At 48.0% G+C, this 14297-nt stretch overlaps 1 protein-coding gene across 2 annotated transcripts in view; it reads right to left on the reverse strand.

The window, feature by feature from the left end:
• The window catches only part of LOC140408353 (chondroitin sulfate N-acetylgalactosaminyltransferase 1-like), a 280049-nt gene that overhangs the window by 22911 nt on the left and 242841 nt on the right, over positions 1–14297 (reverse strand). For both annotated transcript variants that reach the window (XM_072495438.1, XM_072495437.1), the window contains exons 4-5: positions 7898–7999; positions 2925–3103 (exon numbers count right to left, since the gene is read on the reverse strand). In XM_072495438.1, coding sequence (XP_072351539.1) covers positions 2925–3103; positions 7898–7999 — 281 coding nt within the window. The remainder of the gene's footprint in view (positions 1–2924; positions 3104–7897; positions 8000–14297) is intronic.

A 14297-nucleotide genomic window follows, 5' to 3' on the forward strand; every position in this document is an offset into this window, starting at 1 on the left:
CGTGGGTTTCCTCCGGGTGCTCCGGTTTCCTCCCACAAGTCCCGAAAGACATCTTGGGCGAGATTCTCCCCCAACGGCGCGATGTCCGCCGACTGGCGCCAAAGACGGCGCCAATCAGACGGGCATCGCGCCGGCCCAAAGGTGCGGAATGCTCCGCATCTTTGGCGGCCTAGCCCCAACATTGAGGGGCTAGGCCGACGCCGGAGGGATTTCCGCCCCGCCAGCTGGCGGAAATGGCGTTTGTTGCCCCGCCAGCTGGCGCGGAAATGCGGCGCATGCGCGGGAGCGTCAGCGGCCGCTGTCAGTTTCCCGGCGCATGCGCGGGAGCATTAGCGGCCGCTGTCAGTTTCCCGCGCATGCGCAGTGGGGAGAGTCTCTTCCCCCTCTGCCATGGTGGAGGCCGTGGCGGAGGCGGAAGGGAAAGAGTGCCCCCGCGGCAAAGGCCCGCCCGCGGATCGGTGGGCCCCGATCGTGGGCCAGGCCACCGTGGGGGCACCCCCCGGGGTCAGATCGCCCCGCGCCCCCCCCCAGGATCCCGGAGCCCGCCCACGCCGCCTGGTCCCGCCGGTAAATACCAGGTTTAATTTACGCCGGCGGGACAGGCAATTTCTGGGCGGGACTTCGGCCCATCCGGGCCGGAGAATCCAGCGGGGGGTCCCGCCAACCGGCGCGTTCCGATTCCCGCCCCCGCCCAATCTCTGGTACCGGAGACTTCGGCGGGGGCGGGATTCACGGCGGCCAACGCCGGGCCGGAGAATGACGCCCCTTGTTAGGTGAATTAGACATTGTGAATTCTCCCTCAGTGTAACCGAACAGGCGCCAGAGTGTGGTGACTCGGGGATTTTCACAGTAACTTCATTAGAGTGTTAATTTTTTTTCTGTAAGCCTACTTGTGACACCGATAAAGATTATTATTATGATTCTCCAAATCACACCGTTCTGACTTGCACATATTATGGTTTCTTCATTGGTGCTGGTTCAAAATCCTGAAACACTCGATCTAACACCAACTGAATGAGACAATCAGACCTGGAGAATCCCAGTGTTGTCTGCCTCCTCCCTGCCTTCCCTTCTTCTCTCTTCTCAGTTGGTGATACCTGTCTACATCCTGGGAGTTACCACTGATCAGAAACTGAACTAGACTAGCCATATAATTACTATGGTTACGAAAGCAAGTCAGATACTCAGAATCCTGCGGCACGTAACTCACCTCCCGACTCCCCAAAGCCTGTGCACCACCTACAAGGCACAAGTCAGGAGTGTGATGGAATACTCCCCACTTGTCTGGATGAGTGCAGCTTCACAAATACTCAAAAATCTCCACACCATCCAGGGTGCTTGATTGGCACCCCTTCCACAAGCATTCACTCCCTCCACCACCGACGCACAGAAGCAGCAAGGTGCACCATCTACAAGATGCACTGTAGGAACTCACCAAGGCTCCTGAGGCAGCACCTTACAAACCCACAACCACCATCATGTAGAAGGCCAAAGACAGCAGATAAATGGGAACACCAACATCTAGAAGTTCCCGTCCAAGCCACTGGCCATCATGACCTGGAAATATATCGCCATTCCTTTGTGTCGCTGAGTCAAAATCCTGGATCTCCCTCCCTAACAGCATTGTGCTGTACCTACACCTTAGGGACTGCTACGGTTTAAGAGGGCAGCTCACCTCCACCTTCTCAAGGGCAATTAGGGATGGGTAATAAATCCTGGCCTAGCCAACAACACCCACATTGCATCAATAGTCCTCGTCTACCATGAGGTGCCATTTGGTCTCTTCTGGTGGCTCTAATCGAGAGGTCTAAATAAAGTCATCAGGACGCTGTCAGGATAACAGGCATTTGCACACCAACTGCATATTCAGGCGTTTGGGGTACCTCCCTCCAATGTGAAACGGTGCCCACAATGTAACATTTCTGCAGTCAGTGACAAGCTGCATCAGAAAAACTGAATCGACATTCCACCTGTTTCACTCTGGAGAAAGAAAACGGGCTGTATTCCTCTCTCCTACAGAGCATCAGTGACCTCCTTTATACAGCAGTGGACTGCGGACTGAGATGTTAATGATGTCACCTATCACACCCTGATAGGATCCCAACATGTAGACGTTCATGGCCAAAGCCACCTTTACAGCCACTAACGGAGTGGATCTTACTCTGAGACTGCAGCTCTGCAGGGGACTTTCAATGAGCGTATCATTTTAAAAAATGAAGTTACAGGCAAACAACTTGATGAATGAAGACTCTATCTCCCACTTCCTCCCCCCTCTCCCTTCAAGCAGCTTGCCCTGCTCTGTGTTACGTCAGCTCAATTTCCTGGTCATGCCACTGTTCACAACAGAGCCACGGTGAAGATCAAGTGGTCTGAGCTGAACCCTTGAAGTAAGAGAAGAAAGTCTCTCACCATGGTCAACAACACTTCCTGTTGACTTCACCAACTTTAAGTTGCACTTTTACAAACTCAGCCACACCCAATAGAAGTCAAGCAGCAACAGGCCCAAAAGGGGTTGGTGATGCCTTTAAATTGCTCTGCTGGGGGTCCTTCCTGCTCCTGAATGTATGTTCAACTGTGCATGCGTAAGAGAGGGCATCAACTAAAGCATCAAGATCGAAAATAGCAACTACTGGCCTCAAATCAGCATTACAGATCAACTCCCAACACACCCTCTTCTAACTCCAGCATTAATACCCTCACCAAAATACCGTCCACGCAGCCCACACTGGAAACGCCCATGTTTGGCGCTGACACCATTTTGCACACAAAATGATACCTACAGTTCATGACATGCAGGTGCTACTGACAAAATGTTGTGGCCATAGAATCTCACACCCAGAAGGAGGCCATTCAGCCCATCATTCCCGTGCTGGCTTTTTGACAGAGCTAGGTTTTTATGCCCTCTTTTGGAATGAGTGAGATACCTGGCTGGGCGTTCAATCTGCACGTGTTCAGGAACTCCGCGGTGAAGTGAATATCCACGTCGCAGAAGAACAGCAGGACGTTGTTCCCCTTCCAAGCCCGAGCACCTACATCCAATCCTTTCCCACGAGAGAAATCCTCTTTCAATGGGATGAACGTGTAGTTCCTGTAATTTGCTTCTCTATATTCGAAAGATAAGACGTGAACATTTCACTCCAGCACTGTTACTTTCTCCTGCACAAATGTTCAGCAGTTACTTTTCCGAAATAAGAGGATGTCACTACTGCATGTGAATCACAACTTATCTGAATAATAAAACATCATGGGCGGGATTCTCCAATAATGGTGCTTTTCCCCACTCCGGCGTGGAAAGCGGCGCCAACCACTCCGGCGTCAACGGTCCCCGATAATGAGGAATGCTCCCCTTCGTAGAGGGCTAGGTTGGCGCTGGAGTGGTCCCCGCAGCTCCAGCCGGCGCGCAACGGCCCACGCAAGTTCGCGCATGCGCGGAACGGCCGGCGTATTTCCGCGCGTGCGCGGGGGTTCTCCTCTCCGCCCGGCTCCCGGGCAATATGGCAGAGCCCTACAGCGGTCCGGCGCGGAGCAAAATAGGCCCCAACGGAACCAGTCCGCCTGCAGATCGGTAGGCCCCATGGGGCTTCCCCCCCGGGGTCGGATCCCCCCCCCCCCCCCCGCACCTCCCCCCCCCCCCCCTCTCCAGGACGACCCCCGAAGCGACACCTTCCAGGTCCCGCCGTGTGGGACCTGAGTAACCCACGCCGGCGGGACTCGGCCAAACTCGGCGGGCACTCGCCCATCGGAGCCCGGAGAATCGTCGGGGGGTGCCGCTGTCAACAGCCCCCGACCGGCGTAGCGGGCATCCCGTGGCCGCCGGAGAATCGGCACCGGAGAATGGGGAAGCCGGCGTCAGGGCACAACTCTCGCGTCCCCCCGGGGATTCTCCGACCCGGCGCCAGGTCCCGGCCATCAGGTTTGAGCCTGTTGTGAGCAAGAAGGGAAACTTAAAATAGAAGACAATTGTTGCCAAAAATTGCAAAAATCATTTCAACCAAGAGCAGCAATGTCATGTGAACTTATCACCACCAAATTCCTTTGCAATACACACACCATCGTGACTTGGGTTATCTTACCTGATCCATCATTGTCACTGCTCAATAAGCTGCATTTCCGATCTAAAGTCTTCTGGGCAGCATCATCACCAAATGTCTGCAGTGGTTCAAAAAGAAGGTCCACCTTCTTGAGGGAAACTAGGGATGGACAATAAATGCCACCCTTGCCGGTTACCCCCGCACCCTGAGAATTAATAAGGAACTGAGGAAATTGATGGGATTAAACCCGATAAGTCCCCAGGGCCAGATGCTCTGCATCCCGGAGTAATTAAGTAAGTGGCCTGAGAAATAGTGAATGTGTTGGTGATCATTTTCCAGCATTCTATAGACTCTGGAAGAGTTCCAATGGATTGGAGGGTAGCTACTGTAACCCCACTTTTTTAACAAAATGGGGGAGAGAGAAAACGGGAAATTATAGGCCGGTTAGCCTGACATGAGGAAAATGCTGGAGTCAATTATTAAGGATGAAATAACTGAGCATTTGGAAAGTGGGGACAGGATCGGTCGAAGTCAGGCTTGACTTATTATCTTTTGAAATTTGTTTGAGGATGTGACCAGTAGAGTGGACAAGGATGAAACAGTGGATGTTGTGTACCTGGACTTTCAAAAGGCTTTTGACAAGGTCTCACACAAGAGATTAGTGAGCAAAATTAAAGCTCATGGTATTGGAGATAATGTATTGGCGTGGATACAGAACTGGTTCGCAGACAGGAAGCAGAGAGTGGGAATAAACAGGTCCCTTTAAGCGTGGCAGGCAGTGATGAGTGGGGTACCGCAGGGTTCAGTGCTGGGACCCCAGCTGTTCACTATGTACATTAATGATTTGGATGGAGGAATTGCATGCAGTATCTCCAAATTTACAGACATTAAGTGGTGGCAGTGTGTGCTGTGAGGAGGATGCAAAGAGGCTGCAGGGTGACTTGGGCAGGCTGGCTGAATGGGTAAATAGTTGGCAAATGCAATATAATGCGGGTAAATGTGAGGTTATCCACTTTGGTGGCAAAAACAGGAAAGCAGATTATAATCTGAATGGTGGCAGTTTAGGAAAAGGCGAAGTGCAACGAGACCTGGGTGTCTTGGGGGAACAGTCGCTGAAGGGTGGCATGCAGGTATAGCAGGCAGTGAGGAAAACTAATGGTATGCTGGCCTTCTTAGCCAGAGGAATTGAGTATCAGAGTAGGGATGTCTTGCTGCAGTTATACGTTGGTGAGGCCACACCTTGAGTTTTGGTCTCCTGGTTTGAGGAAGGACATTCTTGCTATTGAGGGTGTCCAGCGAAGGTTCACCAGACTAATTTCCGGGATGGCAGGACTGACATATGAAGAAAGACTGGATCGACTGGGCTTGTACTCACTGGAGTTGAGAAGAATGAGAGGGGATCTCATAGAAAGATCTAAAATCCTGATGGGGCTGGACAGGCTAGATGCGGGAAGAATGTTCCTGATGTTGGGGATGTCCCGATCTAAGAGTCACAGCCTAAGAATAAGGAATAAGCCATTGAGGACTGAGATGAGGAAGAACCTTTTCTTTCACAGAGTTGTGAGCTTGTGGAATTCCCTACTACAGAAAGCTGTTGGCGCCAGTTCGTTGGATATATTCAAGAGGGAGTTGGGCATGGCCCTTAAGGCAAAAGGGTTCAAGGGCTGTGGAGAGAAAGACGGAGTGGGATACTGAATTTGCATGATCAGCCATGATCATATTGAATGCTGGTGCAAGCTTGAAGGGCTGAATGGCCTACTCATAGAACATAGAACGTACATTGCAGAAGGAGGCCATTCGGCCCATTGAGTCTGCACCGACCCACTTAAGTTCTCACTTCCACCCTATCCCCGTAACCCAATAACCCCACCTAACCTTTTTGGTCACTAAGGGCAATTTATCATGGCCAATCCACCTAATCTGCACGTCTTTGGACTGCGGGAGGAAACCGGAGCACCCGGACGAAACCCATGCAGACACGGGGAGAACGTGCAGACTCCGCACAGACAGTGACCCAGTGGGGAATCGAACCTGGGACCCTGGCGCTGTGAAGCCACAGTGCTAATCACTGTGCTACCGTGCTGCCCTACTACTGTACCCATTTTCTATGTTCTAGTAGGTGCAACTCACTTGGGACAGAACAGTTTCTTCAGAAAGAGTGTTCCTTCATCTCACCCCATTCTTCTGGTAAATTTACTTTATTTCAACGCAAAGCCTGTTTGTCCACATAGATCACAGAATAGATTTGATTAGCTCCCCACACGCTGGAATTTCCTAAAATTACTGATTAGAATTTGCAGCTTTATTTTTTAATTTTGCTTTTCGGTAGAACTGAGTTGAAATGATTAAGGAAAGGTTATTGCTTAAGTTTAAGAAGTTTCCAGCAACCAGCAGAGGAACTGTGAGTTTTGTTTTGCTGTGAAATAGGCTTAAAAATCCGGTCTTAGGGAAAGGGTTGTTTGTACATGTGGGTGGACTAACCTTCGAAGATCAACATGCATTATTGGGTGTCAGGGAGAGTACAGCCATGACCAAGAGTTTTTCAGTGTACATGTGGAATGGCTTGAGATGTTTTTGACTGTTAATAATATCCTTGAAGATCCTGATAATCCAGCTAGTAATCAGGCAGTGGGGAAAAGGGGTATATTTTAATGGAAGCCGGCCTACAGAAATATATGAAATTCTCAAGAATTTGCTCTCCTCCCGCTAAACTAAAAGACACACCGCTGTCGGACATTTTGTCTAAGCTTGCACTACACTCCCAATTCATTGGAGATTGCTGAACAGTTTGGAACAAGGAATCAGTCGTCCATTGAGGACATTGGAGAGTTTAACATGGCTATGGAAAAAACCTGTCCGTCTGAATTTTCCAAGAGGGAGCATTGTTTCTTCAGGTCCCTGAATTTTCCGAGGGGTGAAGAATCAAATTTCGCAATAATGAGAGTGCCACCATGTCTGGGGTCGTTACTGGATCGGGGTTTTCTGAAAGTGTGTTGTGGCAGTTTCCAATTTCGGGCTCTCAACACTGTGACACATTTTGAGTAAGGCATTGGACAGGGAGAGTTGTAAGGCAGCAGCGCACTGTTCTGTAAACACCAGCAGGAGTGAAACTCAGGGAATCTATCAACAAATCAAACACAGCTCCATTCTAGAAGCATGAAGGCAGGGATTTAGTTGCCTGAGAGCTACCACTCCTGCTTCGAGACGTGTAGTTCACGGTGCATTCCCAGTGAAGTTACAGTCGCAGAGAGGATGCTGCATAGAGGAAAGTGTTTGTGGAATGCTCCCATTGAATATATATAAAGCACTATTAAAATAATCTATTTCCTTACCAGAGCAAAATCTGTCCCCGTCAATATATTTTCCCATTGCTTTACTCCAAACACCTCTGTGTCCCCTTCCTGAAGTTCATTTGAGTCCTTGTTGGGCACAATTGCACAAGGGGTGGCACAGTGGCGCAGTAGCACTGCTGCCTCATAGCGCCAGGGACCCGGGTTCGAGTCCAACCTTGGGTGACTCTCTGTGTGGAGTTTGCATGTTATCTCTGTGTCTGCGTGGGTTTCCTCCGATTTCCTCCCACAGTCCAAAGATGTGCAGGTTAGGTGGAGTTACGGAGATAAAGTGGGGGAATGGGTCTAGGTAGGATGCTCTTTCTCATGGTTGCTGCAGACTCAATGGGCTGAATGGCCTCCTTCTGCACTGTAGGGACTCTATGATTGCAAGTGTGTCAGCTCTGTTACTGTAATTTGCCCAAGTGACCACTCTCAACATGTTCCCTCAGCTGCTAATATTGTTGGATTACTCATTGTGTGGTGTGAGGCAAGGAATTGTAACTGATGCCTCACCGTCCAATAGATTGCACTCACCTGGACATATATTCAAGTATGGATTTCACTTCTGTCATTTGTTCTGTCCCAAAGTAAACCACGGTGAGGTGAACTCGGCCGTCAAGTCGAACACACACCTCCCTGCAACACAAACACCGAAAGAAGTCACCTTCAGCCCAATGTACACATGGTTTGTAGTCACCCTACTACATGCAAAGTATAAACACATCCTCTAAGTACCAAAAATAACATACAAAATCAAAAATACTGCAGGTGATGAAATCTGCAATCTGAAATAAAAACAGAAAATGCTGTAAATGCCGGCAGGTCTGTCAGCATCTGTGGAGAGAATATTGTTTTGGGTCGATGATGATGACACTTCATCAGGACCAGCATCTTCTTCAGTTAGGGAAAACATGAACCTAAATGGAACCTATCAATTGTCATACGCCAGGCATAGCTAGGTTGCGTGGTCACCTGCCTCTGATCCATGAGCTTATAGGCCCGATCCCCACTCTATGTCGATACTTCAGCAAAGCATGGTTGGGCATGTTGACTTTTAAATGAGATACTAAATAGCAGCCAGGGGCCTTCTTAGTTTGAGATGTAAAATATATGCACGGAACTCTTTGCAGAACTGTGGGAATTCGCCCTGGAATTCTCTCCTAATACTTAACCCTCAATCGTTGTTGAAATGGGTTTACATTGCAATTGCACGACATTACAACACCGACAGAACTTCATAGAATCATGCAATCCCTACAGTGAAGAAGGAGGCCATTCAGCCCATCAAGTCTGTGCCAACCCTCTGAAAGAGCACCCCACCTAGGCCCAATCCCCCACCGTATTCCCATAACCCCTCCTAGGGGCAATTTAGCATGGCCAGTCCACCTAACCTGCACGTCTTTGGATTGTGGGAGGAAACTGGAGCACCCGGAGGAACCCATGCAGACACGGGGAGAATGTGCAAACTCCACACAGGCAGTCACTCGAGGTCGGAATCGAACCCGGGTCTCTGGCGCTGTGAGGCAGCAGCGCTAACCACTGTGCCACCGTACCTCCCATCTTCATTGGTTGTAAAGTGATTTGGAATTCGGAGGTCGAGAAAGGTGCTATATAAATGCAAATCTTTCCTTCTGACAGAAGTCCATACCTGAAAGAGTGGTGATTTAAAAACAAGAGAGCTTACACAGGTCTCCGAGTGCTAATTATAATTCTATCTAATTAAATCACATCTAATTTTGACGGGTTGGATTCTCCGGTCCCCCAGCTGCATGGTTCGCTCACGGCGGGATTCTCTCTTCCCACCGCTTGTCAAAATGGGATTTCCCATTGAAGACACCAGACGCCACTGGGAAACCCAGGACGGGGAGAGAATCCCGATGACCAGAGAATCCTGGCCCTGTCCTTTTTGAGGTGCAGGGCAGTTTCCAGGCCCAGGTACGCGTGGTCTTGACTACAGCAAGGAGGCACATTCCACACATGCCTGTAGGTTCCTTAGTCACCTTCACTATAGAGTAAATTCCACTGTATTTGCAATAGTTCATCCATAACAGGGTTGACAGCACTTGTGTTTGGCCATGTCAAATGTTTTTCATGGTGTGTTCTGACGGAGAGACAGGTGGCATTTCCCAGATACTGGGCACATATTCTCAATTACAAGTGGGGGTATAGAGAAAGATATTCAGTTATTAGAGGGGGTTCAAAGCAGGCCCAGATGACTGATCCTAGGATTTAAGGGAATGACGTGTGGAGAAAGAGTGACTACCCTGGGAATATGAGAGATATGTTTAAAATTGTGAAGGGTTTGGATAAATTGGATCCAGTAAGGTTTTGCTACCATGGTCAGAATTTAAGGACAAGAGGTCATATTTATAAATGAAGGAAACAAATTAATGTGTGAAATGAAGGAGGAGTCCTTTACTAAAAAGGTGCTGAGTGATTGTAAACAATTACTAACACTGGTGATGGACGAATAAGGTACTACAATGGGTGTCAAGGAAGAACTAGTTCTTGTTAAGAAATGGGTTTAAAAACGTCGCCGATAGAACGTTGTGGATAGGTGACCTAGATGGGCCATAGGTTTTCTCTTGCCTGAAACTGTGACGGGGATAGTATTTTGTTGGTCATATCAGAGTCTCGACTGCCCCCCACATGCCAATCAGGCATTGGCGAGGTCAACGGTGGGCCTTCCCTTGGATTCAAGACCCCTGTTACAGAGGTCTCGCCTACCGAGAGCCGGCCAATCACATGCCGCATGGTGCCAAGCCTGCCTGCAGCTGGGTTAATACAAGCGGCAGAGGCAATCGGACTCTTGGACGGTCATTAATTGGCCACTGAAGATCCTTAATTGGCTGTTGGATGGGCAGGTCAACCATGGGCCTAAACACCTAGTAATTAATTTTGGCAGAGGTGTGAAGGTAGTGGGTCTTCGGTAACGACCATCACACATAAATAAATGTCCTCCCCACCTTCAGGCTCACCACCAATGAGAGTGCAAGATTCCAACCTGTGACATTAAACCCAAGGTAGAAACAGAAAATGGTGGACATACTCAGCAGGTCGATCGGCACCTGAACGGAAAGGGGACAAAGTGACTGATTTTGTGTTTGGATCCTTCACCTGAAGCAGAAACTGTGAGGTAAGTCTCTTTATGGGACGTTAACCTACCTTGTGGCCATGTGGCACAACAGGCAATGCATTCCCCTTATTGTATGTTCATATTATTGGAATGTTGTTTCATTTTTATCATGAAATAATATTTAAATTTAGAGTGACTCAGCCACCTCCACAATTCTGTCACATTTTTAATATTTCATCCAAAAAATCAAATTATACAATTTGAGACCAAGAGAGGAATTGGTCATCGGATCCACTAGAAATACCACTAAAGGCCTGTTTCCAGTTAAGTGACCTTTGTAATCAGACTGTGGTAAATAAGGTTTGCAAACTGCAGACATGAATTACCACATGGGATTACGATATAATGCCAACAGTTGCAGAAAGGAAATGGGGAAATACTTGGAAACCAGATTGTGTTGAACGTACAGCACAGACACAGGCTATTCCCGCCAACGTGTCTATGCGGGTATTTGTGTTCCACATGGCTGGCGTCCCCCACCCTAATTCATCTACCCTCCCCAACATATCCTTTTGTTTCTTTCTCCTCAAGTGTTTATCTAGATTCCCCTTAAACACATCTATGCTATTATCCTCAATGGCTCCGTGTGGTAGCAAGTTCCACATTCTAATCACTCTCTGTGTCACATCACTGAATGGAACAGTGAACACAATCTCTTCAGGCTCCGTCAGACCCCATGTGAAAGCAGCCTGAAGGGATGAAGAGTGACTCAAGATGTGCACTGTGATGAGTATCAGTTTCCCTTTGATGTAGTTAGTCTCGGTACCAGTCGAAAACAGAGCCGCTATCTGGCCCGAGATCAGATGTCACCTTTTAAATATTTAGCAGTGAAGGCTGATTTAGGAACAAACAGATTGAAACGGTGGAGCTATAACAGAGCCTCACATTCTGACTGCGTTGGAGAGCCATAATTAGACAGGCTTATTTTGTTTCACCAAGAAACAATTCATTTCCTCTCGGATAACACATGACTTAAGGATGTGCAGAATTCCGACAATGCAGAAGGAGGCATTCGGCCCATTGAGTCTGCACTGACCCTCCGAAAGAGCACTCCACCTTAGCCCACCACCCCACCCTATCCCCACAACTTCACCTAACCTGCACATCCCTGGACAGTAAGGGGCAATTTGGCATCGCCAATCCACCTAACCTGCACATCTTTGGACTGTGGGAGGAAACTGGAGCATCCAGAGGAAACCCACGCAGACACGGGGAGAAAGTGCAAACTACACACAGACAGTGACCCAAGGCTTCAAAATGCACCCGAGTCCCTGGCGCTGTGACGCAGCAGTGCTGACCACTATGCCGCCCGTGTAGGTAAACACGTTCTTTAATTATGGCACAAACAGTGGCAAGTATCCATGGACAAGGGATTTTTACGACAATGTCTTGAACATCCGCCCCTTCTTTCCTAAGATGCAATTAGCGAACAACTAATTCAACAGATTCAAAGGAAATTTCCACCATGTCTGCAAGCAACTGGGAGAACAAGACAAGAGTGAGGAGCGAGTGAGAATATAAGGGAGCGAGGGAGAGAAGTAGCGAGATGGAGAGAAAGTGAGGGAGAGGGAATGAAAGAGAGAGAGGGGTGGACAGAAAAAGAGCTAGCAAGACAGCATGAGGAATGGAATACCCATCTCTACCAGTGATTAACAGGTTCCTCCCCCAAAATATCACATGTTCCTTCAAACAGGAAAGAAAAGAGAAGATTGGGCTCTCAAATTCAGCAGCGCCTTGCTGCTTGCAAAGCCCAATATTCAATTAACTATCAACTAAAATGCCAAAAAAAGAAAGAACCATGTTAGATTTTATGAAAGTTGAATATTTCAGTCCAATCCTCTCCCAAAGGCTCTGACTCCTTGCTGGAGTCCAATTTGTTTGTATTGCCAGCTTTAAAGGGGTACATTATGAGGACAAGTTGCATAAGCTTGACTATTATTCCAAATTTTCGAAGACTGAAGGGGAATCTAACGGAGCTACTTAAAGTAGAAAAACAATTTGATTGTCTCGTGGGGGAGACTAAAACAAGGAGATACTATTCCAAATTAGAGCCCAGTTAAATTAGGAAGCACTCTGTCACACAACGTATAGTAAAACTCTGGCCAAACGTTTGTGGAAGTTCGGGTCAAGTGCTATTTTTAAGACTGAGATTGATACATTTCTGTTCAGTCACGGTATCAAGCGATATGGTGCAGGGTGAGTAAATGGAATTATCAAGGAGGTTGGCAGGTTAGAGAGACTATTCGCAGGTTAGCAAAGAAGCTGGAGAGTTATTAAGGATGCTGGACAGTTATTAGCACTAATGGAGTGTTAAGCGATGATGGGTTTTCAACTCCTACAGTGAGTTATTTGAGCATTATTGTGAGTGACGGTGGGTTATCGAAACTGATGGAACGTTATTGTGAGTGACGATGGGTTATCGAGAGTGATGGAGCACTATTGTGAGTGATGGAGCACTATTGTGAGTGGCGGTGGGTTCATAGAATCAGAGAACCCCTGCACTGCAGAAGGAGGTCATTCGGCCCATCAAGTCTGCACCGACACTTTGAAAGACCATCCTACCTAAACCCAATCCCTCATCTATTCCTGCAACCCCACCCTAATGCAATTCAGCATGGCCAATCCACCTAACCTGCACATCTTTGGACGCAGGCATGGGGAGGATGTACAACTGTCACCAGAACCTGGGTCCCTGGTGCAGTGAAGCAGCAGTGCTAACCACTTTGCCACCATGTCACCCTCGGTTATCGCGAGAGATGGAGCATTTCATCAAAGTCATCAATATCAATTGTAATGCAAGTGGTATAAACACTTTAGGAATTTTCAAGCGGTTATTGGATAGGCACATGGAGCACACCAGAATGACAGGGAGTGAGATAGCTTGATCTTGGTTTTGGACAAAGCTCGGCACAACATCGAGGGCCGAAGGGCCTGTTCTGTGCTGTACTGTTCTATGTTCTATTGTGAATGGTGGTGGATTATCGAGAGTGATGGAGTGTTATTGTGAGAGAAGGTGGGTTGCGGAGGGTAATGGAGAATTAGTTTGAGTGACGGTGAGTTTTGGGAGCAGGGTGTATCACAGCTGGCACTAATACCCATCCTCCCCATATGACCTTTTCCACAGGGTCACTGGATAGCAATTAGTAGCATTCATTTCCTTAGTGTTAGGATATTGGACCAAATGTAGTAACCAATACATCAGCCCAGTGACCTTTTCATCAGTACAGCAATTACTCCCGAATCCTCCAGGAATTGCTTACTAACTCCCAAAACATGATGCAAAGTTGATTTATTTGTACTGCGAGATGCAATATCTAATACAAGAATTCTCCGGCTCTCGTGATTCTCTTTTCCCACCGGCAATGCAATCCCGCCCATAGGATTCCCGGTGGCGTGGGATGGTTTCAATGGGAAATCCCATTGACAAATGGTGGGAAGATAGAATCCCGCCACCAGGGAACGGCGCGCCATCGAGAAACACATGGCTAGAGGACCGGAGAATCCACCCAAGAAACATCTAGTTGCAGTCTGTTTGATTCCGCGACTCAGTTGAACAGTTAACTGTGATGCACATTGGCCACATCTTACATTCATGAACAGAATATCCTCACGGGAGCGCAATTACTTCATGCAATGACAAACTGGACTATTTATATATTCACCCTTTGCAATCTCAGGACATCCCAAAGCACTTTACAGTCAATGAAATGCTTTTAAGGCATATATGTTGTTGTATTGTACAAAACACAGAAGTCAATTTATGCACAGTCTCAGTTTCTCTTTGGCCTGTGAGCAGAA

This window comes from Scyliorhinus torazame, chromosome 3 (genome assembly GCF_047496885.1).
Source record: "Scyliorhinus torazame isolate Kashiwa2021f chromosome 3, sScyTor2.1, whole genome shotgun sequence".
NCBI classification, from domain to species: domain Eukaryota; kingdom Metazoa; phylum Chordata; class Chondrichthyes; order Carcharhiniformes; family Scyliorhinidae; genus Scyliorhinus; species Scyliorhinus torazame.